Source organism: Sesamum indicum, linkage group LG6 (assembly GCF_000512975.1).
Source record: "Sesamum indicum cultivar Zhongzhi No. 13 linkage group LG6, S_indicum_v1.0, whole genome shotgun sequence".
NCBI lineage: Eukaryota > Viridiplantae > Streptophyta > Magnoliopsida > Lamiales > Pedaliaceae > Sesamum > Sesamum indicum.
Window position 1 is genome coordinate 1,053,481 of NC_026150.1, and position 24,379 is coordinate 1,077,859.

General features: G+C 36.1%; 6 protein-coding genes across 8 annotated transcripts in view; 2 read left to right on the top strand and 4 right to left on the bottom strand.

The window, feature by feature from the left end:
* The window catches only part of LOC105163172 (spermatogenesis-associated protein 20), a 5,947-nt gene extending 2,848 nt beyond the window's left edge, over positions 1-3,099 (bottom strand). The window contains exons 1-9 of the mRNA XM_011081421.2: positions 2,645-3,099; positions 2,431-2,503; positions 2,290-2,311; positions 2,118-2,196; positions 2,017-2,049; positions 1,338-1,486; positions 1,020-1,176; positions 366-606; positions 42-283 (exon numbers count right to left, since the gene is read on the bottom strand). Of these exons, the coding sequence (XP_011079723.1) occupies positions 42-283; positions 366-606; positions 1,020-1,176; positions 1,338-1,486; positions 2,017-2,049; positions 2,118-2,196; positions 2,290-2,311; positions 2,431-2,503; positions 2,645-2,920 (1,272 nt within the window). The 5' untranslated portion in view covers positions 2,921-3,099. The remainder of the gene's footprint in view (positions 1-41; positions 284-365; positions 607-1,019; positions 1,177-1,337; positions 1,487-2,016; positions 2,050-2,117; positions 2,197-2,289; positions 2,312-2,430; positions 2,504-2,644) is intronic.
* On the bottom strand, positions 3,958-9,263 carry LOC105163173 (peptide chain release factor APG3, chloroplastic). The gene is made up of 15 exons (XM_011081423.2): positions 8,888-9,263; positions 8,698-8,754; positions 7,459-7,539; positions 7,321-7,378; positions 7,101-7,204; positions 6,939-6,990; positions 6,773-6,822; positions 6,595-6,660; positions 6,358-6,522; positions 5,856-5,928; positions 5,564-5,696; positions 5,379-5,436; positions 4,659-4,706; positions 4,464-4,547; positions 3,958-4,311 (listed from the first exon to the last, which is right to left on the bottom strand). The coding sequence occupies exons 1-15, from the start codon at positions 9,029-9,031 to the stop codon at positions 4,240-4,242; spliced, it is 1,245 nt and encodes a 414-aa protein (XP_011079725.1). The 5' UTR covers positions 9,032-9,263; the 3' UTR covers positions 3,958-4,239.
* Positions 12,442-16,392, top strand: LOC105163174 (BTB/POZ domain-containing protein At1g03010). 3 transcript variants are annotated; one of them, XM_020694280.1, is made up of 5 exons: positions 12,446-12,921; positions 13,048-13,101; positions 13,891-13,957; positions 14,324-15,517; positions 15,637-16,392. In XM_020694280.1, the coding sequence occupies exons 2-5, from the start codon at positions 13,070-13,072 to the stop codon at positions 16,180-16,182; spliced, it is 1,839 nt and encodes a 612-aa protein (XP_020549939.1). In that variant the 5' UTR covers positions 12,446-12,921; positions 13,048-13,069; the 3' UTR covers positions 16,183-16,392. The 3 variants fall into 3 exon arrangements, with proteins under 3 accessions (XP_011079726.1, XP_020549939.1, XP_020549940.1); XM_011081424.2 differs by lacking the exon at positions 13,048-13,101 and having other exon boundaries at positions 12,442-12,921; XM_020694281.1 differs by lacking the exons at positions 12,446-12,921; positions 13,048-13,101 and adding an exon at positions 13,138-13,802.
* On the top strand, positions 16,998-18,122 carry LOC105163175. Its single transcript, XM_011081426.2, has 2 exons — positions 16,998-17,211; positions 17,783-18,122. The coding sequence occupies exons 1-2, from the start codon at positions 17,162-17,164 to the stop codon at positions 18,000-18,002; spliced, it is 270 nt and encodes an 89-aa protein (XP_011079728.1). The 5' UTR covers positions 16,998-17,161; the 3' UTR covers positions 18,003-18,122.
* On the bottom strand, positions 18,282-19,796 carry LOC105163176 (NAD(P)H-quinone oxidoreductase subunit T, chloroplastic). The gene is made up of 2 exons (XM_011081427.2): positions 18,974-19,796; positions 18,282-18,796 (listed from the first exon to the last, which is right to left on the bottom strand). The coding sequence occupies exons 1-2, from the start codon at positions 19,300-19,302 to the stop codon at positions 18,376-18,378; spliced, it is 750 nt and encodes a 249-aa protein (XP_011079729.1). The 5' UTR covers positions 19,303-19,796; the 3' UTR covers positions 18,282-18,375.
* Positions 19,933-20,687, bottom strand: LOC105163177 (monothiol glutaredoxin-S2-like). Its single transcript, XM_011081428.2, has one exon. The coding sequence runs from the start codon at positions 20,279-20,281 to the stop codon at positions 19,970-19,972; it is 312 nt and encodes a 103-aa protein (XP_011079730.1). The 5' UTR covers positions 20,282-20,687; the 3' UTR covers positions 19,933-19,969.

Sequence of the window (24,379 nt, forward strand, 5' to 3'; positions counted from 1 at the left end):
AAGGCATGTCATTCTTCACTTGAAATGTGAGGAACACGTACCTCTTGGCTGTTCCAAATGTAGAAGGCCCCCTCCTTTTTCCTTGAGGCACCTTCAAATTCTGCACTATCAGCATCCTCAGCTGAAAATATCTCACCATTTGGGCCAATCATATCTCTCCTCAAATAATCAAGAATGTCCCGAGATACACTGGAATAGGTCACGTCTTTTGTGATAGAAAAAACATCCAGGTAAACATTAGCAAGCTGCCCCTGATCGTATAACATTTTCTCAAAATGTGGTACTGCAAGGGCGAAAACAAATACTGATCAATAACCAGAAATCCACCATGTCAAATAGCGCAAAATAATTCCTGGCGAACTAACCATGCCAGCATTCATCCACGCTGTATCTGTGAAAACCACCTCCAACATGATCATGGATACCACCTCTTGCCATGCACTGCAAGGTCAGCACCACCATACTTAGGTCTTCCTTTGCTTCACCTGGCATTCTATTCTCCTTTAACTTCTTTGAATGATAAAGCATCAGCTGGATTTCAACTGGTCTTGGAAATTTTGGGGCCGAACCAAATCCACCATAGTTCGAATCATAACTGTCTGAGAGCTATAACAAAATCAAAACTATAGTTAGGCGCTTACAAGCAGTGGTTTAGAGGATGGTCATAAATCAACAAAAGAATTGATTTATTTGTTTGTAAATAAACAACCTCAAAATGTAGTCATGAAACTACTAACATAGGCATGCACTATTCCAGCAGACTTGCAAACAAAGAATTTAAATTTGTCACCCCGATGCAGGACCATGTTAACAAGAGTGCTAACATAAGCTAGGATTTTAGCAAAGAATCATCGTGGCTTCAACCCATAAGAGGACAACTTAAAATCAAGAAAAACAAGTGGTATGAAAAGAGTAAAGAAGAATGTCCGAAAACTGTAGACGAAAACTAAAAAAGAGATGTTGCAACTTTAAAATAGAGCTATATAAACTTCAAACAGTCTTATGCCAGAAACTTCTACCTGTTCAGCACATTTTTGCACTGCCTTTTCTGGAAGCGCTTCGGGGATCTTCGTTGATTTCGCAGTAGCAGATAATGCCTCCGAAAGCTGTTCTATAGCAAATGCCCCACTCTGGACCAATGCATCCTTATTAGTGTCCCAAGCTTCTTTCACCTTCCTGTTAAATAGAAAGGAATTTTACAAATTATAGGGTTATCTAGAAAACTTGTCAACCTAAGGGGATACTTCCATCCATAAAACATTGAGGTCCCCAATAAATTTCATCAAGAAAAATGTCTGCCACAATCCAGAAGTTAACTTACAGCATACACTTGTTACCTAAGTACAGTTTTAAAGCCAGGCCGGCCATGTTTATCATCTGGGGGAAAGTAGGTCCCTCCCATCAGGGGCTTTAGATCAGGTGAAAGGAAGACACTTAGAGGCCAACCACCACCACCATATAACGCTTGGACATATGTCATGTATACCTGGAGATGTAACAGAAAAAACAGAGCTATATATACATCAGTAGAAAGAGAATGTTCTTTCAAATGAAAAGAAATGTGGTTGATGTGAAGAGAAACTATTATGTTGTGGTGTGTGGATTTCCAGTCAAGAAACTCCAACAATTAATTGATTTTAGTAGGAAAAGTTTGTCAAATATAAAAACAGATATTCTGAATTTACAGAATCTCATCTACCTTACCATAAAAAAGATTCAACAATGTCTAGACCATTTACTGCCTCCCACTCTATTAAGGAGACACACAGATACACAAATATTCATTCCTCAAGGAGCTGAAATAGGATGGCAACAATTAAAAAGGCCAAAAAGGAGAGGGATTAAAATTGTGGTCATCTTACTGCTTTAATGTAAAGGAGGACATGCTGACTAATGCAAGTCCCCAGCGAAGGCTACACAAAACGAAATTTTTTTACCAGAAGTCTAGGCCATTCTAGTTTCATCTTAACGGGAGAAACCCGCACTTGGATGATGATAATACAAACGAATGCATACCTTATCTACGTCTGGCCTTTCTTCTCTATCTACCTGTCAAAAGGACAGGTTTAGGTCAAGATGAAAACAAGGAAGAATCTCTAAGAAGTCGAGAAGCTCACCTTGATACTGACAAACCAATCATTTAGCAGTTTCGCCACCTCTTCATCCTCGAAAGATTCCACTTCCATTACATGACACCTTAATTGCAAAAGAATTACATAGTCGAGAAAATTAATCTCTCAAAATTCAATTCAAGCAAGATACGGGTAACACAACTGAAGGAAATCATACCAATGACAAGTGCTGTAACCAACTTCAAATGCAAGACCACAGCAAGAACGCACAAAATCAAAAGTAGCATGTTAATTTGATGATATAAGAACACAAAGAATGAGCCAAATACTACAGAAAAAAGAGGAGAACGTGCTATACTTGACAGGAAGATAGGCACATCTCTTTTACGAGCTTCAGCAAACGCCTCCTCACCCCAGGGATACCAATCAACCTATTTACAGGATCAGAGAGAGAGAGGAAAAAAACAAATTAACACAAGTGAAACAACATCAGAAATTAGATGGGGATATTAGACTATTAGGACATCAATAAATACTCGCCATTTAATTTATAAATTCGGAAGGAAACATACAGGATTATGGGCGTGTTGAAGAAGGTAAGGACTATGCTCCGCGGCAAGGCGGTTAGTGTGCTTGTGGGCTTCCGACGAGGCCGTTTTGGAGGAGCGTTCATCAGCCATGGCGAAGACTCTAGATAAGTTAATGGGCCGGTAGAAAACGATCGACAATGGCCAAGAAAATGAAAAAGACTCCGAGTTATTTAATTTTGTCGCCGATTTGTAAGATGGGGTGTGCTGAGAAATTAAGCGGCGTCCCGAGGAGGAAGAAAGGAACAGTCTTCTCAGCATATTACGATGGAGAACAAAAAGCTCCACGAAACTAAGAATTTATAGTGTTGGTGGACATTAGTGTTGTGTCGGGCGTAGCCGAGAGAGAGAGTTTGACGCTTGGTAGTGGTGACCTGCGCGTTATGCCGCGTGGCAAGAATTTGGACGGTTAATCCTGTTGCCGGATGAATCAGTACTAGGGAAGTAGTGAAGAAGCGGTTCATGGATTATAGATATATCACAACACTTTGTTTCAGATTTTCTTTTCCTGAACCTCATTTATTGATTTTACGAATAGCTACACCGTTCTCTCATGTAATTTATTTAAATTTTTTTAATAATTTAAAATTTTCTAATTTTGTTAATATTTATTTTTATTCAATAAATGAATCAATATAATAATAGCATTAATGCAATTTACTATATGGGAAAAGAGTTGAGTAAAAATTATATTAGGATACTTACACTCCCCTCCCATGAGTTTAGTATAATTACCATAGATTTTCTGTAATTTGAAAAATTATGTCTAGTACTCCTGAATTTTACTTCCATCTAACAAATAAATCCCTAAGTTAATAAAAAATTCACCAAATTTGTTGATATTAATAAAAAAATCAAGAAATATTTCTATATCAATCCTTAATTAACTTATTACTGTTATTGTAAGTCAAATAAATATTTTTATAATCAAATTATCCTCATACTTTTTCCCGCATTAACACATGTGAAGAAATATATTTTCACCAGTGTAAGAGTAGATTTACCCCCATATCTTCTCTTTTAAGAAAACATCTCTTCTAAAATACATTTGAACAAGCATTTGAATCTCCTTAAAAGTTTCACTGAAAATCCAAAATCTAGGCGTGGAAGGAATTTTAGTTACGTTCAACTTAAATAGATGTAGTTTTGTTCAGTTTAAGTAAGTTTAGTTCCACTATAGAGTCTTAAATGGTTAAGCAATCATCATCTTTACATTCCGCACGAATAAATGGTAATAGTAGGCTGAGAACTCACCACAATGAAAATGCACACAACACTTGACTGCGCATCTGAATGACTAAAACAAATATGAACTCAAGTTCTTCATTTTGGGATTGATCACTCAACACAAAATTTCCCCATTGCAATTACATCAAGTCCGATTATGTTGCCCTTGAACAAGCAAGGCATAGTAATTATAGAGAGAATCACAGCTATATACCGAAGGGACAAATGCTGATGTGAGGACCAATAAGGCATTACATCAGTATGTGTGTAAAGCTGAATCTGTTGAATGCATCTGTTCAATCTGCACCTTGTATCTAACGTAAAATCATGGAATATCCAAAGCAGCATGATAATCAAGTGGCCATGGCGCCCACAGACCCGGCAAGCTCCTCGAGTAATTCCTTCTGCTCCATGGTAGCACATGACTGCATATAAAAACATTAGCACTGCAGGGACCTCTACTTCCAAACAATCAACAATAATTTCATGAACCAATGAGTGCGAAGATGACGTGAATGAAATGGCTCGCAGAAGAGAATGAAAATACATGATAGAAAGCATGCCAAAGATCATATACCTGAACAGCTGTCTCAATGTCCCCATCCAGAAAGGAAGTAAGCTCGAAATTCATTTTTAGTCTGTGATCAGTAACCCTATTGTCCTGGAATGCAGGAGAGAGTGGGTTAATAATCCACTTCTGGAAACGGTGGGGTTTTCCACACTCTAATTTAATTCTGCTATTCACGCTTAAGTCATCGAACACTGGAAATACCTTATAGTTGTATGTTCTGATCTTTTCTGCACGTGCACCAGTCCCAACCTGCCGTGTTGTAAGTGTTAGTCTAGTTTGGTTTACAGCATAATGAAAACCACATAATTGTTGCAGCTTTGATGCAGTTGTCCAGGACGAATATGAATTTGCTCTAAGAGCATGCACACAGGGGAGGTGGTATCATGTATTAAGTGAAGGACTTATAAACAGGGGTGGAGGCAATATAAAATTATTGAGATCAATTGATCACACACCAAGTCAACATAATTCATAAGGTGCACATATATTAATTCTTATGGTGAATAATTTTACACTTTCATCCTGTAATTCTGAAGAAAACAAAGAAATATAGGATGCAGCGGTCAAAATGACAACTAGAAGATGATTTATTCTCTAAAAGTGTATGAGTAGGATGCATAGTCCTGGTCTAGAAGCGTTTGTTGGAAACCAAAAGAAAGCATTAATGGTTAATACGTTACAACACAACGCATTGGATACTAGAATTTTTATACTAGGTAGGCAGTACATCATATGATTCCACTAGCCAAAATCCTCTGCTTATATATAGATGAGAGCTACTTTTTCTATAGGGACATACCTATAGCATAGCAAGGATTTTCTGAATAAGATGAATGAAGTATCAACTAAAATGAAGAAATATTACAGAAAATTAATTTATCTTTCTTTCAGATGTAAGTGAGAGAATGAATGCAACTAAACCTGCATTTTCCGCTGATTTCTTAGCTTCTCTTGTTGTTCTCTTACTTTGATCTCATATCTGAGACAATGTTAACAGTCAAGAGGTTAACACCAGCTAATCATGATACACTTGGTATAGGAGTGTGTACATACATAACTCTATTAAGATGAAGGCTATATGAAATGCCAATCTACTTTTTGCTTACAATTTTGCCCTCAGTAGTTGGAGAGCTCGACTCTTGTTTTGAAGTTGAGTTCTTTCTTCTGTGCAAAAGATTCTTATTCCCGTTGGTTTGTGGAAAAGATCAACAGCCGTCTCCACCTTGTTGACATTTTGCCCTGCATTAGAAATTCATGCATGATGAGGCAGGCAGGCAAAGAATGCAGGAAAAAATTGGCAGGTAGTGCAAGGGGGAAATGGTTGTAGATCAAAAGCCATCAGTAGCTCTGATAAATAGTTGGGAGGAAATTTCCCTGAAAACGTTCACTGAAACATACCTCCAGCACCACCAGATCTTGCAGTTGTAAGCTCAATATCCTTTGGGTCAATTTCCACATCAACTTCATCTGCCTGAACCCAAAGAAGGAGATCAATATAGAATAACTACACTGATCAAAGTTGATATACAAAAAACACGAAACAAAAATAAGACAGTGGCATAATCCCTTGTTCACATTAATAAATACTCTGTACTAGAGTGGACATCATATTGCATTTTAGCCACTGAATTCATATGCTACAGAAAAATAGTAAAAGAGATGACCGAAAGAATTGGGTACTCAAAATCAGCACTCAAGATGTATTGGAATATTCAAATAAACATATAATAACATGATTCCAGAGATATTGCCTTGCAAATGGTTGCACCACTTGCCAAAGGACCTATGCATGACCACATAGATTGGCATGAATTGATTACCCTACTGGTTTAGGAAAGGGGTGCCGAACCTATTGAAATAACATGGTTTATGAGAATGGTCACATTATAGATGAAGTTACCTCTGGCATGATAGCAACAGTTGCAGTTGATGTATGAACACGACCTTGGGCTTCTGTTCGTGGAACACGTTGAACTCGATGGACGCCAGATTCATATTTCAGTTTGCTATAGACACGTTTCCCTTTTATCTCCATTACATATGTCTTAAATCCTCCTTTTTCAGCCTTGAAAGGGGAAGATTATTAAGCTACTTGCCAAGTGATATCACATGTCTTCAGCATACAGGTATGCATTACCTCAGAGCTGGAGAGAGGGGTGAACTTCCATGAATTACGTTCACTATACTTCTGATACATGCGTACCTAAAATATGTTGACCACGTAGGAAAAACAATGTAATGTTTACAAATCATGTTAACAGGTGTTAAGAAGAGAGCATACGCATTCCGAAGAACAAAAACAAACATGTACCTACAAGATCACCAGCCCAAAGTCCAGCTTCATCTCCACCAGTACCAGCCCTCACTATTAGGAACATCAAATGTCTTAACAATCCCACCAAATAAGTATCAAAATGAAGAATAACAATGTACAAGCCTGTTTAACAGCATGCAACTTTAGAAGAAAAGAGAATAGCTAACCTTCAAGCATTATATTTCTCGCATCCAGAGGATCCGAGGGAAGTAGCAAAACCTATTATTATTAGATAAAAAGAGGAGAGGTAAAGGATTGATATTATAATGATGCCTAGGAAGTGGAAAGATTGAGAAATTGTTAACCAGCTTCCAAGGAGATTACAAAACCTTTAGCCTCTCTTCAAGCTCATTGATTTGCTTGGTTAAGGTTTCAATTTCTGAAGCTATCATCTCGACCATGTCTTCATCATTACCTGCCTCTTTTGCCAAAGCTGAACTAAGGAAAAAGAACTCGGTGAATACATAAACAAGGGAAACAGAAGAGGTTCCAACTTCACCTACCCCATTGGTTGCATATTTATCAGAGAATGAGGAGAGTGAAATAAACCTTTCGTTTCTTCTAGTTGCTTCTCACATTCCTTGAAGCTCCTAAATGTTGATACAACCTACTGGTTCAAGGAACTTATTATGAAAGTATTAAAGATAATAAGATTCACATAGCTTGGTGAATTTAGAGGAGCAGTACCTCATCAAGCTCTGACAAAGACTGTGCTAATTTCTGATACTCACTTGGATTTGAGACTACATCTGGATCAGCCAGTTTCACCTGAAGTTTGGTTTTATGGTATAAATAAATGAACTCTGTCAGGTCATTTTCCAAGGAAAAGAACAGTTACAAATTCAACATTTGCAAATACATGAATCTGAGACCAATCCTGCAATAAGAACACCGTATTGGGTGAAGCCATGAAGGTTTTGTCTCTTGGCCTCTTGGCACTCAGCTAACCTTTTGAAAAGAAAGTGGAAGTTATGTCTCTTGATCTCCAGGGTTTGGACAATCTATAAATGCCTTTCAGGATTAACAGTTACAATTTTGGGTTTCATGGACTCTCCTGTAATTTATGACTCCAAGGTACAATGACTTGATCATCATCTTTACCCAGTGACTGCCACATTGTCTCATACATTTTCAACCTATTAATAACAAGATAGATTTTAAATCTCTCTCCTCTTCGGTGCTACAACACCTAAATCACGCTAGATTTTATTTGAAAAAACAAACCAAAGCATATAATACCGCAGAAATTACAAAACAAGATAGCACATATACTTCAAGCGTACTTTTTCTCCGCAACTATGGCAACATACTTCTAGTGATACTCATGGATGTCTTTTCTTCCTTAATGACCAATCTAGCACACAAACTAGTAAAACCTGGGGTACAACCCAACAATGAACTGTGCAAGAGGAAGGTACAATCAACCTGTAGTAAGCATGGATTCTTAATCAATCTTGACATGCAGAAAACTCAGGAGGTTATAAGTGTAACACAAACATCAGCATTCATATTTCTTGTACTCCACAAACTCTATAGCTAATCGATAAGATTAAGCAATTATCTCATGTGCCCCACTTAAAATCCCAAGTTATCATAGTACTTGCAATTATTTTAACTCAGTGTACCTTGTACAAGATCCGTAAATCCTTTGCTAGAAAGTTATATTTATGCCCCAGAACTATTTTTAAATCACTGTACTAAGTTCATTTGTCCATAAAGAAGTTCAGTCCATGAGCTCTATCGAGCTTGCATAATGCAACAGATACAGAATTACTTTTACAATCACAGCACAACTGTAGTACAAATAATCCTGCAAATGCACAAAAAATTCACACCAACAATTAAATCAAAAACACGAGCTACTTAAAAGCAAAAGCACACAAAGCTAAGAGCAAACTCCAACTCACTCACACAGAAAATTCATACCGATAATTCTTTCCACGTTTTCTCGGCGGACTCCAGTTTCGTAATTAAATACGGTTCCTACAATTTCATAGCATCAGTAGCACGATACTAACAGAATATCTAAGAAAATACACAAGGCAACTTATTCTCGAAAACGATCTCCTTTCCGCGGATTTAAACTATTCATTTAATTATAAGAATTAGTAATTACCGCCATGCATACGCATCTTCCGGAACGCCAATGGCGCGCAGGAGGTTGAATGAGAAACGAACGCCCAGAGAAACGACCTCGTGCAGGGAAATGCGCGGCGGTGGGTGAGAATCGAGTAGTGAAGCTCGCCGTTAAACTGTTCATCGCCTCTGTTCGACTCGTAGCCGCTAAGTTTGAGAAGATTTTGGATAAACGCGCGAATGGGCAATGTTTTTGTTCGACCTCCGCACCGTGCGTTTCTTATTTGCTGTTTCACAGAAATCGTTGTGTCAGAAGTGCGATCTCGGCGTGTATTCCAAACGGTATGATAAGAAATAGGGTCGGATCCAGATAGAAGCTGTGGCAGTGTGGTACTGTGGTGTGAACACTGTTGTGGGTGCGGGTTTGGGTTTGGGTTGGGTTAAAACTTAAAAGGTTGAAGCATGTGGCCGGGCTACCGCCTCGTTTCGGCGATTTCTTCCGCATGATTTTTTATTCTGTCTTCACTTTTTAGGCCGTAAATACATTTTGAACCCTCAATTTTACCTTAAATTGCATTCGAATCCTTGAACTAATAAAGTATAAAATCCAACCCCATGGATCAATTTTTGGGACGAGATTGCCCTCGTACTATGATATTTTTGTTGTTTTTAAAATATTTTTCATCTTAAGTCAAATTCAAATTCAAATTGTTTTTTTTATCTACAATAAAAAAAAAATACTTGAACAAAAAAAATAAGTAAGTAATTAACAAACGAATTTGGACTCCTTAAAAAATGGATAACCATATCTTTATGCTTTCAAAAATAAATTAACAATGCTTTATAAGATAAGGGTTCACTTTCTTATACTTAAATTAATAACAATTTCGGTGATAATTAAAGCAATAATATATGGACAATACACAAAAATTGGTAGGCCAAGTGAAATGATCAATGAAATACGTGTCCAGTGCGCTAAAGAATAGACATGTTAATGAACTAAGATTTCAGTGACTCAAAGCAGTTCAAATGAAATTCAAGTTGTTACCTCTCTTGACCTACATAAATTCCTTTGTATAAGAACTGATTGGAAAATTTAAGAGTTGATTGAGCAGCATTTTCATATCCCTAAAATTATACTGAAGATTTAATTTCATTAAATTGGATTGATTCAAATGTACGTCATATCATCCATGTTTCACACAGGCAAAAAATTTACTTGTCACATCAACAAAAAAAATCACTTGTTTAGGTGGAAGTTCGTTTCGCACCTATTGATAGCAATTCAATCTTATTTAGAATTCTTAGTTGTTGTGGTTATTTTCGTGTCATTTGAAATTATTGAAAATTTAAGAGAAATTTGACTTGGGCTCACATGTCTTTGCCACATCATTACAGCGTCGAATCCACAACTTCATAACAAAAAAAAAAAAAAGGTCCAATGTAAAAAAAATAAAAAAAAAGTTGTAATCCAAGAATAATTTAAAATGCATCCATTGCTCGTAGATCAGGTGACATCTTCCTTAAATTTGGAGTGAAAAATGATTGCTGTTTTTTTTTCCTCAAAATTTGAATAAATTGCAATTATCTGCTTGGAATCCCGAAACCTAGGAGAATGATACTCATTCTTGATTGGAATTCTCATGTCCGAAATAATATTCTTTCTTACATCAAGGCACCAAAAATAAACAATTATATATATACATAAGCGATAATTGAAGAATTAACTTTTTAATTCACAAATCACAACTACCAACACAAATAAAGAAGTAAATTACAATTTTATGTATTGACATTCAAATTGAAAAGTATATATTATTTTTTTGGTTATTTTCCCACACATGATAATCTGTATATGATACAATCCAGAAAGATTAAGGCAATTGAGAAAGAAGCAATGGATATTTAAATTACTTAAAAATGAATAATTGGGGTGCATTAATTAGTAAAAGTAAAAATGTCAAGAAAAGCCGGCAAATGTGGTCCTAAAAACATGAGGTGGGCCCCCAGAGCAATTCCCCTCAGCCACTGATGTAGGAAATTTGCCTGTCTCAAGTGCTTTGCTAATACTAATAGCCTTTTGTTTTGTGTCATGTACCCACACAAATCACAACTATTGAAAAATCATTACAACCTCAATCTTTTAGTGTGTCTTCTTCAACAATCATTATTACCATTTTCCGGTTATTCGTTGTGCGATATTTTGCAAAATTTATGGATTTGTTTTTATAATAAATGCAATTCATTATGAAGAGTAGATTTTGGAACTGTTAAATCACTAATATCAATAAATTCAGTATATTTGGACTAACAGATTGACCTATTTATTATATAGATGTAAACCTCGCACAAGAGAAAAAATTACTATTAGCTACAATATTAGTGGCTATGGCTAATAACCATGGTAACGGCTACAGTTAACTACGGTTAAATAAAACCAATACAAAAAACTAATCTTTCCACCATGAAAAAATTATTTGTCATGGTCAAAACATTTACCATGATTTTAGCCATCCTCGCAAAAATTATGGCCAACAACCGGTACGTGGCCGTAGACAATAACTATTTGCTACGACTATTTATTATCAATCATATTAATTAACAGTAGTTGAATGTTATAATTCTTCTAATATCGAAAATACTAAATATAATTTTTTAAATTATAAAAAATTTAGTGTAATTATGTTTTAAAGAAAATAATAATGAGAAGTAAATTATGGGAGAGGGGAAGTTAGCATTTTGGAATGGAGAGGCATGGGTGTTATGATTAGGTCAGCTGCGTTTCATCTTTATAGCTTTCTTATGGTCTAAAGAATAATAATGTAAGGGCTTTATTACAAATGACGCATGCTCCATCATATGAAATCAATGCCCCACCCTGCAATCCATTTCTTTATACCTTCCTTCCATCTGTCTGTTTCTTTTTTTCCTTTCCTTCATACCCACAACAGAGGTTTTGCTGACAATACCTGCCCTTGCTCAATTATGCACAACTCAAGTGAATACACAAACATATACGAATCAACAACTTCAACGCCAAAATCCTCGATTTTGCATATACTTCTAATATGATTAATATAAACAAGAACATGAATAACTGTCGTCCTGAGGGTAAATGAATTTATTTTTCTTTTACATTGAGTAGATAAAATTGACTGACGTAATTTTTATATAAACAATGAGTATATTTAAAATAAAATAAAAATACAATAGAAACCCCAATCCGCCTTTTCCCTTGTGGGGGTTATAAGATAGCATGAAAGAATCAAGATTTATTAGTGGGAGAACAAACAAGAAGGATTAGTTAATAAGGTGGTGTTTGGCAATAGCCCCGACATGTTACCTTAATTTAATGTAATAATCCCTGATCCAACTTAACTTTGCCTTCCACTTTAGTTCTCTTTACACATAATCTGTGGATTTTAAAAACTAATCTCGCAAGTGGTAGCTTTCACCAGCCATGATGATTACAAACCCCAAAAGCCACTACACTCTTGAGGATTCATGTGAAATTTTTTCAAAGATCCAAAAACACAGTGAAAAGAGATTAAAATGTCACTCAACCCCCCCACCCTACCTTTCACCGAAAAGTTGACACCAATGCGTTTGCGTTCTTGACTTTATTTAACCCCTCTTTTGTTAATGAAAGTGGCTTTGGAAAATCTTTAATCTTGCATGAGTCCGTGTGCGTGTGTAGTGATGAACTTTCTCCTCACTCCTGCTTACTCTTTCTTCTGTGTTTTCCCAATCAAGAAACGCGCAGTTTACCCACACTGAGTGTGTGCAGAGCCATGTCTGTGTGTGACCAGCTGAAGGGGTTTACAGTACATTGTTAGAAGTTTAAAAAGAACATTTTTGTTCAGTTTCTGTAGGAGGGAAAAAGCACTTTTTTCTTTCTTTCTTTCTTTTTTTTTTTTATATATATTTTCAAGAATTCAAATTTCCAAAGCTGAAGTTTCGAGTTTGAAGCTTTATTGAGGAAATGGGTGTTGTCACTGTTGCGGAACTGAAGCCAAGCATATCAGGGAAGAGGTCCTTTCGTCCCAGTTCAAGTGCAAGGCATGTTACTGAATGGTAATGTGTTTCTACATTTTCAGAAATACTTAGATTGTGTGCTGCTTCATTTTTCTTCTTGAATGTGAAACTGAACCCCAATGTTGAATCCCATTTTGGATTCTGAATGTGGATATTGATTCATAGGTTCTTGTGAGCATTCACATTGATGTTCAATTGGCCCACCAATCAGGAGAATTGGTAGGTACTGAATTTTATGATCTTGGCTTCTTTAACCAGCTTGGCAGTTTAACGCAAGTTAAAAATAAGAATCCCACTTGAAAAAGATTGATGGGCTTTCCCTGAAATTTTAGAATCACGCCTTTGTGACTGCTGTACTTTGGGTTTGAAAGTAGATTAGTTTTATGAATTCCAGCATTAAAATGGGAGATCAGCCTGTGGATTTCCCAAAGTTCACCATCAGCAAACAGGGAGGTGTCCATGATGCAGTACTAGATTTTTGGTGTGCTAATTGCAGCATGTGCATTATTAGTGGTCAATAACGCGTGTGCTCACCTTCCGTATGGAGCAATAGGTGCTGAGGCCCCAGGCTTCTGGCTCCCTGCTTACATGTTAGTTCACCCTATCGACTCAGCCAGACGAGACCGTTAAGGAAACCTATCTGTTACACAAGTAGTCTTGCTTGTATATTATTGATCCAGAAAGTTACCTCTGAAATGCCTGCCTTATCATCAATGGAGCATAGATTGAGCTGTCCCACTCTGGTGGCTATATTTATGTCTTATTTTTGGTACTGGGCCATCAATGTTATAGCTAAAGAGTCTCAAGGCCAAGATGAGTGACGGAGTCCACAGGTTCCAAGGTTTCACTGTAGGCGAGTCCAAGTAAACCCTCGGGATATGTGCTCCAGCTTCATTAAATTCCAACATGGAGATGCATGTGTAGGAAGAAGATGTTGATTTATTTTCGTATTTGGATTTGTTAGTTCTGGATCGACGGTTCCAACTCGTTCATATTTTGTTTTTGCAGGCCGCTATCTGATGTTTCCAGTGATCTAACCATTGAAGTCGGAACAGCAAGCTTTGCACTTCATAAGGTAAGAACAATTTTTATCAAGAAATATGATTTTCAATGCACCTGACAATCTTGATTTGCTTGGTGGATCGATTCTCTTACATACTGAGTAGAGAAAATCGTGTTGGTGATAGAGTCAAATGGTCTGTGAGAAGTTGTTTCAAAGAGTTGAACTATTACCACCATTATTTACTATTGAATTTAGAAAGTTCAGAAATCACATAAAAGCCGTTCTGAAAGTACATATTATCAGATGAAGTGAAAACATTTCAACCAGTGATGTTTTATGGCAAGCGGATTCTTCGGAGAAATATCTTACACAAAAGTATGGCTCTAAGTAGAAAACCTCATTCTGGGATGGTAATTTTGATTTGTCTGTCTTCTGCAGTTCCCTCTAGTTTCTCGAAGTGGGAGAATACGAAAACTAGTGTCGGAGGCAAAGGATTCCAAAATATCAAGGTTGAATCTCTCTGGTGTTCCTGGTGGATCACAGGCATTTGAGCTGGCTGCAAAGTTTTGTTATGGGGTGAACATTGAAATAACAGTATCAAACGTTGGGATGCTGCGATGTGCAGCTCATTTTCTTGAAATGACAGAAGAATTTTCTGACAAGAACTTAGAAGCCAGAACCGAAGTATACCTCAAGGATACTGTCCTCCCAAGCATACCAAACTCGATAACTGTACTTCATTATTGTGAAGGTCTGTTGCCAACTGCTGAGGAGATCAACCTCGCTAGCCGGCTAATCAATGGAATTGCAAACAATGCATGCAAAGAGCAGCTAACTTCAGGATTGTCCAAGCTTGAGCATAACTTCCCTTCAAAACACTCTGGGGCAGATGGTGAAATACCGTCGGATTGGTGGGGGAAATCACTCACATTGTTGAGTCTTGATTTCTTTCAAAGGGTTTTGTCGGCTGTCAAAACAAAGGGGCTCAAACAGGATATGATCAGCAGGATTCTGATAAATTATGCCCAAAACTCCCTTCAAGGCCTTGTAGTAAGAGACCCACAATTGGTGAAAGGAAATATTTCGGATCTTGACTTTCTGAAGAAACAAAGGGTCACTGTTGAGACGATTGTCGGTTTATTACCAACCCAATCAAGAAAAAGCACAGTTCCAATGGCATTTCTTTCAAGCTTGCTGAAATCTGCAATAGCCACATCAGCATCCACTTCTTGCAGATCTGATCTTGAGAGGCGGATCGGTCTGCAGTTGGATCAAGCAATTATTGAAGATATTCTAATTCCTGCACATTCACATGGAAACAACCACAGCCCTTTATACGACACAGATTCAGTGCAGAGGATTTTCTCCATGTTCTTAAATCTTGACGAGGATGATGAAGAGGATAATCAACTCAGGGATGAAAGTGAGATGGTTTATGACTTTGACAGCCCTGGATCTCCAAAACAGAGTTCAATCATTAAAGTGTCCAAACTTTTGGACAATTACCTTGCGGAAGTTGCACTAGACTCAAACATGACACCATCAAAATTTATAGCACTTGCAGAAATATTGCCAGACCATGCTCGTATGGTCTATGATGGATTATACCGAGCTGTAGACATCTTTCTCAAGGTGAGCCGCCACTAAAATCTCAAAAGAAAACGAAAAAGAGAAATATGTCCAGTTTAAACATGAGGCTTTTCACACCCCATTTTACACTGTCAAGTTTTTTACAATTTACCATCTTACAGGTTCATCCGAACATGAAGGACTCAGAACGTTACCGGCTCTGCAAAACAATAGACTGCCAAAAACTTTCTCAAGAGGCCTGCAGCCACGCGGCTCAGAACGAACGATTACCAGTGCAAATGGCAGTTCAAGTTCTGTACTTTGAACAGATCAGGTTGAGGAACGCCATGAACGGGGTGGGGGGCCACAATCAATTTTTCTTTGGCTCAATGAACGGAATATTCCCCCATCGCTCAGGAAGCGGTGCAGGCAGCGGATGCATCTCACCACGTGATAACTATGCATCTGTTAGAAGGGAAAACCGTGAACTGAAGCTGGAAGTTGCAAGAATGAGGATGCGACTCACCGATCTTGAAAAAGACCACGTCTCCATGAAACAGGAGCTGGTGAGATCACACCCTGCCAACAAGTTATTCAAATCATTCACGAAAAAGTTAAGCAAGCTCAACTCACTGTTCCGGATTAAAGACATAAGGACTATGGGGGGCAAGGGCAACTCGGAAAGCCGGTTACTTTTTCAGAAGAGAAGGCGCCATTCCGTTTCATGAACTTGTTACATGTATGTAAATAGAAATGAGTGTATAGGATTTTACTGTTGTGCTTTTGTCTGTGTTTTCAGGTTCGTAGTGTTCAGGTTTCCTGTGTTCTGTTTGTTGTCAAGTGAAATGCTTGCCCGTCTATTTGATGCATTCTTGAAAAGCAGAGGATCACACACTTTTGTGTCTCCATTCCATATGTACGTAGAACACATTATACCACCTTTTTTCTAGCTTGTTTACTACTCATGTTTGATGGGTTTTTTGAGAAGTTGATCCTTGTTTCCGTATTTATACAAAAACTTCACCGAAACAAAGAAAAACGAAAACAAACACAAATACTACGGTGTATACAAATTATAGAGTAAAAAAAAAAAAAAAGTACATAAGTGAATATTTTTGTTATTTAAAAAATTACAAATAATGCTCAAAAGAAAAATAATCATGTAGCTTCTCCACGGTGATGTGAAAATTATTACTTTACCCTTATTGAATTTAAAACAAATATATATTTCAAAAATTACAATAATATCTAAGAATGAATAAAGTAAATAATTCATAGATTATAATAATTTGTAAGAATATTTTAAAAAATTATAATTCAAAAGACTAAAAAGTGAGCTCGTTGTTAGATATGTGTTAAAATTATGGGGTATTTGTAACTTGTTGAACAATAATGAGTATTTATAATTATACTAAATTTTATGGAAGAGTGTTGGTAATTTAACCAAAAAAAAGAAAAAATTAAAAAGAAGAGGAAAAACTTGACAACCTTTGGCAACTTTTCTAAAAGTCGCGAACAAATATCATAAAATCGCGTCTTTATACGGACGACTACCCTTTTGCGGCGCTCCCCTTCGAAAGAAGGTAAAACAAAGAGAAGGAAAAGGAAACACGAAGAGAGAAGAAATAGAAACTTCACCCTTTACCCAAATTCCTCTCTCGAAACGGTTTCTCTGTAAAGTCTCGCGAATTCCTTTGTGGAGCTTATATGAAGATGACGCTAACTCCATCAGCTCTTCCCTTTTCAAGAATCTTCAGGTTCTCTTTCCCCGATTTATTCAAAATTTTAACTTTGATCTCTGCAATATACTCTCGGTATGTGGCTTCGAATAATGTTTCTTATGCTGTTGTTCTTTCAAGGGTTTTTTTTTTTCTTTATTTATTTTTTCTGGGTTTGTGGATATTTCGTGTTGTTCTTACGCAATGTAATTCACATTGGTTGAAAAGAGAGAATGGTTTATTTCTTTGGAATTTTTCTGGTAATTGGACAATTACTTATATTTGATAGTTTATGGTAGTTGTTCTGTAGGAAAGTTTGGGAGAATTTTTCGAACTCCATGAAGCCATTTTCAATGTCGGAATCCCCTATCTGTGAAGTCTTGTTAGGAATTTCGTTGAGCACGTCCGAGATTTTGTTTGATGGGAAAGGATTGTGGTGTTCATAGTGCTAGTTTGATGTATTCTTTTCCGTATTTCTAGTTCTTGTTCTTCTTGTATCAGTGAGTGGATTTCTTGATTTCATCAAATACACTCCAGGCAATGTTAATGTTCTAGTGACTCATTAACTAAACTTGCTGCTCCATGCCTTTGCTGTTTTTTCCTTTTACAGGCAGCTGGAGCAGGACGTCGAAACCATCATAAAGGTACTGCAGCCTGGTCCTTTGGGAATAATAGAACACAAGTTCACTGCTGAGGAGATAGAAACGGCAGCTTCAACTGTGAGAAGAGCAGTAGAGAATTGGCGGAGGACTGCTTCCATTGAAAGGAACAGCCCTATCTTGAAAGATTTCATTGACACTCAGACTTTCCGTTTCCAAAATCGCAGATGAGTCGATGTAATCTGTAAGCTCTGTCTGATCTTTCACATCTTTATAGATGTATTGTCTACATTTGCCCGTGGGCGTGTTGTTTTCTTTAGTCAATAAATGAATGGCTTGAGTTTTTTTCCATGCTTCCGTTCCTCTGATTCTTCTTTCCAGATTATATATAAAATACATGTTTTGCAACTCAGTTTCTCATTCAAAATCAGTAGCTCACAGTATTGCAGAAGTATGCATACAAATTTCTGAGTAGCAAAGTTTCTGAGAGTCCATTGCATGTACCACCTATTGCCTTTGAACAATTTCCATATACACATAATCACTGTATCCTTTGCAGGGATAAGTTTTAGTAGAAACTATGCCATTCTTTTGAAGTATCGGACTAATAAGGTTCTTTGAAGAAGACGACGTATATTATACAACATATAGAGAATATAATGATCAAAATATCAAAAGTGAGAGCTTGCTTTGCCTGATCACTGAGCTCCATGTTCCTCCCACCCAGTCGATCCACCATGTCTGGAATCGATTCCCAGTTCTCTATGTCTTGCATGTATGGGTCTTCCAGCTTCATCCTCATTCTCTCAGCTTCTCTGCTTGCTGCCTCCTGAGCCAGTGTCCAATCATAAAACTTGCGCTTCTCATCATCGCTTAGAACGTTGTAGATTTCTCTTAGTTGCATGAACTTGTCCGATGCTGCTCTTAGAGGAAGTGTGGTTGTGTCTGGATGATACTCCTTCGACAGCCTCCGGTAGGCGGATTTTATTTCTTCCAGATCAGCATTTGCAGGAACTCCTAAAAACCTGAGTGGGCACCATTTTAAATATAAATACAAACAAAATAGAAAACATCTGCTTGTCAATTTATGAGGAAAATGGAGGATGTAAAGTGCAAATAAGCTGAGAACACTGATGAAAAATATCTATTCATTAGCTGAACATACAAGAAAACCATAATCAGTTGAGAAGAATGAGTAGTACTGGTAATAAGAATCAGTTGAACTGTCAAGCAAGTCTGAGAATTTTTCACCCAGCAAATCATCGTCGTCTTTGACTTGCTCCTGTGTTGACCTGGGGCTACTTCCTCCTATCCACCCCTCATCCTCATTCTCCCAGTGAATTCTTGTATCGACTCCAGGAGGTGCCCTCTGCCTGCCATCTGAACCCTGCACGGCCAGCACCCGAAACCGGCCACGGTGGTTGGTTTCTCTAGTCCCCTGGTTTACAAGATGAGTAGCTCTTGGTTTGCTGGGTTGGGACTTTAGTGAAAGTGAGAACGAAGCAGGTGGAGTTGCTGTTGGTGCAGCCATGGGATTGGAGGGAAAAAGCTGTTACTGGTCCGAATTTGGGATTCGGAACTGGACTGGGAGTTTGACCACCTCATCTTTCTATGTGGCCAGGATGCGTGCTGGAGTTGTGTTTTGATTGGATTGTGTTATTAGTGTAGATAAATGGACTGAGGGGAGGGAAAATTTACAGATCTCAAATCTTTCATAAAATAAAATAAAAAAAATAAAAAAAGGTGGCGCCATCATCATAATTCATTTCTCCTCTCAACTCTTGAGATATTCCTTGGAAGCTCACAATTCTGGGCCGTGTGTGGCCCTCATCAATTATTCAAGCCCAACAAATGACACCAGTTTCGGGCAGTTTGGACCTTATGTTACAAAATAATACAACTCTTTGTATTTTATTAGGAGTGTATTCATACAAATACATGATTTCAGGGTAGGTCCAAATTACAGTACCGTAATTTGAGATTAGATAGGAAGAAAAAGAAAAGAAGAAAAACACAAGAAAAGGATTACATGGAAAAGCAAGCATGCAGTCATCACGTGTAAAACATACTCGATGACTCACTGCCTGACTACTACTCATACACGGATCTTCTATATATATATATATATATATATATATATCCTACTCTTTTTATTAATTAATTTGTGTTGAAGAAGTGCTATATATAGATATATATATCTATATCCAGATGGCTTTAGCTTTCTTGAGCAATGGGACTAGCGCTCCTTTCACATGAAGGCTCATCACCTCATTCGCTCCCCCCACCAATTCTTGGTCGATGAACACCGCAGGAAAGCTCGGCCTCTGCCCCAATGCCGCCACCAGCGCCCTCTCCAGCTGCTGCCCGTTGGGCACCTGGTCCAGCTCGTAAACCATAGGATTTGCTCCAAAGCTGCTTATTAGTGTCTTAATGGTGTGGCACATGCAGCACGTACTCGTCCCAAATATCACCACCGGTTTCTCCGCCGTCAACCTCTTCACCGCTTCCATCTTTCTCGTCCAACCCTAAGAAATGAGGTATATATAAAAGGAAAAGAAAAAGAAAACAACGTAGGTTTCGTGTCTTATATATGGACTTGGTTAATACTTGTCAGGATGGAGGTAAGTTTGTTTGATGTCTGAGAAAGTTGTTCAGTTGTGGAGTATATATATAGGAGGAGTGGGTGAGAAGTGGGATATATAGAGAATTTGATTATTTGCCCTTTTTATCTCAAGGGCCAGAGGAAGAAATTAAAGAATAATTTAAAAGCATATATATATATATATATTTGTATGGAGAGATATTTGGGTACGTGGATTCTTGCAACATATACTTATAGGATTGATGCATGATTGCACGTATAATATATCTGCTGGCTGCTCAAACACGTACGACGATGTGTTGCAATCTGCTTTCTATTCTTACATGCTAAACCACTTGTATTTTCGACGTGGGAGAATATAACAAAATCAAGTTGCATATCAAGAAATCAATTCTTTGTTTATTTTCTACAATTTTTACTACATCTAATGTTGGTAAATAATTTACACGTATCTCATGATATTTATGGGCTTCAATGTGAAAAAAGTATTATGCCCAACTATACCTTATTCTCCACTACCTTATTATGGTATATATGTTAATTAAAACCGAAAACAAAAATGAGAATTACTAAACATCCTTATCATTATGTGATTCTTAATTAGTGAAAAAGAACCATTTTTTAAGCATCAAATGTCGGTTATTTTGTCGTCGGAAAGTTCAAATTAATTATATTATTAATGAAGGGTCAGTTTGGTCGGTTGTATGGAAATAAACTCATTCTTTTCCCATAATTCAAATTCATAAATATTGGGTTTGATGATTAAGATTCTTTACCTCTCAGGGAGGCTATATATATGTATAAGGTGTATATGTATAAAGAGAGATTAAAAATGATAGAAGTTATAATTAGAAAAATTATAACTCGGATTTGATTGGGCGAAACTTAATTAAATGCAATACACTTATTGTGTAATTGGTATATAATTCAGTAACATAATCAATCACACAATAAAATACGATTAGTTTGATTCGACCAAATTTGGTTGGCATAAGAATTTTTCATTGTGAGGATGAAAGAGATTTGGGGGGGGGGAATTTGTTTATGGGCCCATTTCTGTAGTGGAGGGTTGAATTAATTAATGGTGGATAATTGGGATTAATTATTGGAATTAATCTCCATTATGTGAGGAGAAGGATTAAAGACAAAATCTCCAAGTGATCAAAGATTTCCTTTGTCTTAAAGTGCTGACTTGTCACTTTGTCTTTCTTCCCACACCAACACTTGAAAGTATTCACCACCTACTACCCTAGCTAGTTTCAGAATATTCATACTTATCTTTTTCGTTTTTTTCTTTTCCATATTTTAATGAAGAAGGACTCATAACTCTCAATTAGATCATGAAAAATAAAAGAAAAAAATAACTTTTTCCTATAATTTTGAATTTTGATGAATAATATTTATTTGAGAAAATAATTTTGGTGAATTCAAATGTTGAAGAATAATTTTATATAAATATATACAAAATATATTTGAGCCTTCTCAATGAATTTTACGTCTCAACAAGAAATATAATATTTAATTATATTTAATTATTATAATTAAAAGTTAATAATCGTAGTAAAAAATTATTGATCACCATCATACAATAATTATTGACCGTGACTTTTACGAATGTGATTAATATATTTATTGCATCTAAAAACTCATGATACAAATAATTCTCATAGTAAATAAATTAAATTTTTATATCAATTTTTGTTAATCATAATTAATAATAATCATTTATCACAGCTCAATTAATAATCAATAAAATCATAGATAATAAATTCCTTTTTAGAAGGCTAAAAAACTCTTATAATTTGGAAATAGGCAAAAAAAAATTCCTCGTTTTTTATAAATCCTTGCAAAAAATTCCCCTTGCTGTTAGCAAATAATCCTTGCACACGCAAGTGGTTCAATTGAGGGATTGTTTTGACATCCTTGCATGAATTTTTATTGTTATTATGACTAAAATGCTCTATATGACTATATAATAGTTTTTGGGCATTTTTTACTTATTTTTAACTTGTTTTGAGTATTTTTTTTCATTTTTATCTCTCTAAAAGATTAATTTTTTTTAAAATATATCTATTTAAAATTAAAAAATATTATATAAGTTTTTAAATATTTAATAATAAAAATTAAAATCACAATATAAAATTTAAATATCTTAACAAATATGAATATAATGAATTAAAAAGATTATTGATGAGGAAATTTGCATAATTACCGAAATACCCTCCTACTTTTGGCACAAGCTCTACACCCAAAACTGTCATCATGCCTGCACCTAGGACTGAACCTATGACTGCGCATGGTGGGGCCCACTGTGCAGTTGCAGCAGCGGCGGCTGCAGGTCCGACAGAGGGTGACGTGGCGCGCCCTCACTGGAGCCACGTGTGACGCGTACAGAGGGTACCGTACCAGTATAAATACCCTCATTTATGGTATTTTAAATACGTTTTGACTATCTACTTTTACCGCCAATTTGTGTTCTAACTCGATCCCATTATCTTATTTTCGATCCCATCCTTTCTGACTTAAGTATCGGAGGGCCATCGCCGAGAGCTTCTCGGCTATTCTGACTTTTGCTGTGTTCTCAGGATCCGCTCCAGGTAGCTTGAAAGAGAGAGTCAGCGATCACGACCCGGTTGCCCGACCTAGCGACTCCGATCCGGAAATCCTAATTTTGAGCGACCTACATCAATTATACATTATTAATTTTTATTATAAAATTATTTAAAAATATACTTATATTAAATATAAAATACCAAAAAATAAAAAAATTACATTAATTATACATTATTAATTTTTATTATAAAATTATTTAAAAATATACTTATATTAAATATAAAATACCAAAAAATAATTACATTATTTTTTTTTTTTTTTTTTCTTTTCTAGGAAACGACTGCCCGTCTCCCTCTTTATTTTTTATACTGACGTTGCCTAGATCGGGGCTTGGCGGGGGCGGGAGTTGGGGGGTGGGAGTAGGGTTTTTTTTAAAGAAATATTATTTTTTATAATATATATTTAAAATTAATAAATTTAAATTCTTAATTTTTTTTATAAATTTAAGATCTAAGGATTAAAATTAATTGATTAGATCTGACGACTTTCATCTAATCAATAAGGATCCATCTGTCATTAAAAAAAGAATAATACGTAATATACAAGGGCTAACGGTCATTTTATAAAAAAGTTAGCATCATTAGTTATAGTTGACGAAGAGGGGCGATTAAGCTGAATTTTTAAAATACATGGAAGGTGTTTTCGCCTATTTTCAAATTAGAAGGAAAATTTTTATTGAATTTTTAAAATACAAGGGGAAATTTATACAATTTAAACAAAAAAAAAAAAAAACCTAGATAGGTGAAAAATGAGTTTGTAAGTTTGAGTAAATTGAGGGCAGAAGCAATGAGTAGTAGTAATGATGAGTTGCTGACCGAAAAGAAGGGAGACAAACAACTTAGGGCTACATACATTACATAGGTTGTCACATGTTTTGCTTCTTAAAGACTTATTTCTTACCGCTAAACTAAAGCAGCGGTTATAATTGAAATTTTATGCTTTCATCATCCTACTTTCTTCACTAATGCTTTCATTTTTAATTATTGATTATATTATATAATTCATTTCTTCATTCGATATCCATATTCAAATCTATACATTAATAATTCAAACAAAATAATAACAAACTATTATAGAAATAGATATACATTCATATTCATAAAATTTGAATTTTCAATTTTTTAATTATGAGATATCATTTTTACCAATCGATCATCAATACCTGAACCAGCCTTCCATGGGTCACTTGCTTTGTCTTAGTCATAGGAAGCCCATATCATGTTGAACAAATTCCAATCCAGTCCAACTTGGTTTCATCTCATAATATGTGTTCTTTAAATTTTTTTATTCTTTATTTTTGTTTTGAGTGGTCCATTACAAATTACATCATACCATCTTAATGATTTACAACTATAATACTATCGATAACTAATATAAAATATTTATATTTAAC

Coding starts and splice junctions, on each gene's coding strand:
- LOC105163173 (XM_011081423.2), bottom strand. CDS start 9,031: ATGAACAGTTTAACGGCGAGCTTCACTACTCGATTCTCACCCACCGCC. Junction 7,540..8,697: donor AAACGTGGAAAGAATTATCG/GTATGAATTTTC, acceptor ACCAAACTTCAG/GTGAAACTGGCTGATCCAGA. Junction 5,697..5,855: donor AAGATCTGGTGGTGCTGGAG/GTATGTTTCAGT, acceptor TTTCTAATGCAG/GGCAAAATGTCAACAAGGTG.
- LOC105163174 (XM_011081424.2), top strand. CDS start 12,830: ATGGGTGTTGTCACTGTTGCGGAACTGAAGCCAAGCATATCAGGGAAG. Junction 13,958..14,323: donor CAAGCTTTGCACTTCATAAG/GTAAGAACAATT, acceptor TGTCTTCTGCAG/TTCCCTCTAGTTTCTCGAAG. Junction 15,518..15,636: donor CTGTAGACATCTTTCTCAAG/GTGAGCCGCCAC, acceptor ACCATCTTACAG/GTTCATCCGAACATGAAGGA.
- LOC105163175 (XM_011081426.2), top strand. CDS start 17,162: ATGAAGATGACGCTAACTCCATCAGCTCTTCCCTTTTCAAGAATCTTC. Junction 17,212..17,782: donor CCCTTTTCAAGAATCTTCAG/GTTCTCTTTCCC, acceptor TTCCTTTTACAG/GCAGCTGGAGCAGGACGTCG.
- LOC105163176 (XM_011081427.2), bottom strand. CDS start 19,302: ATGGCTGCACCAACAGCAACTCCACCTGCTTCGTTCTCACTTTCACTA. Junction 18,797..18,973: donor TCAACTGATTCTTATTACCA/GTACTACTCATT, acceptor GTGCCCACTCAG/GTTTTTAGGAGTTCCTGCAA.
- LOC105163177 (XM_011081428.2), bottom strand. CDS start 20,281: ATGGAAGCGGTGAAGAGGTTGACGGCGGAGAAACCGGTGGTGATATTT.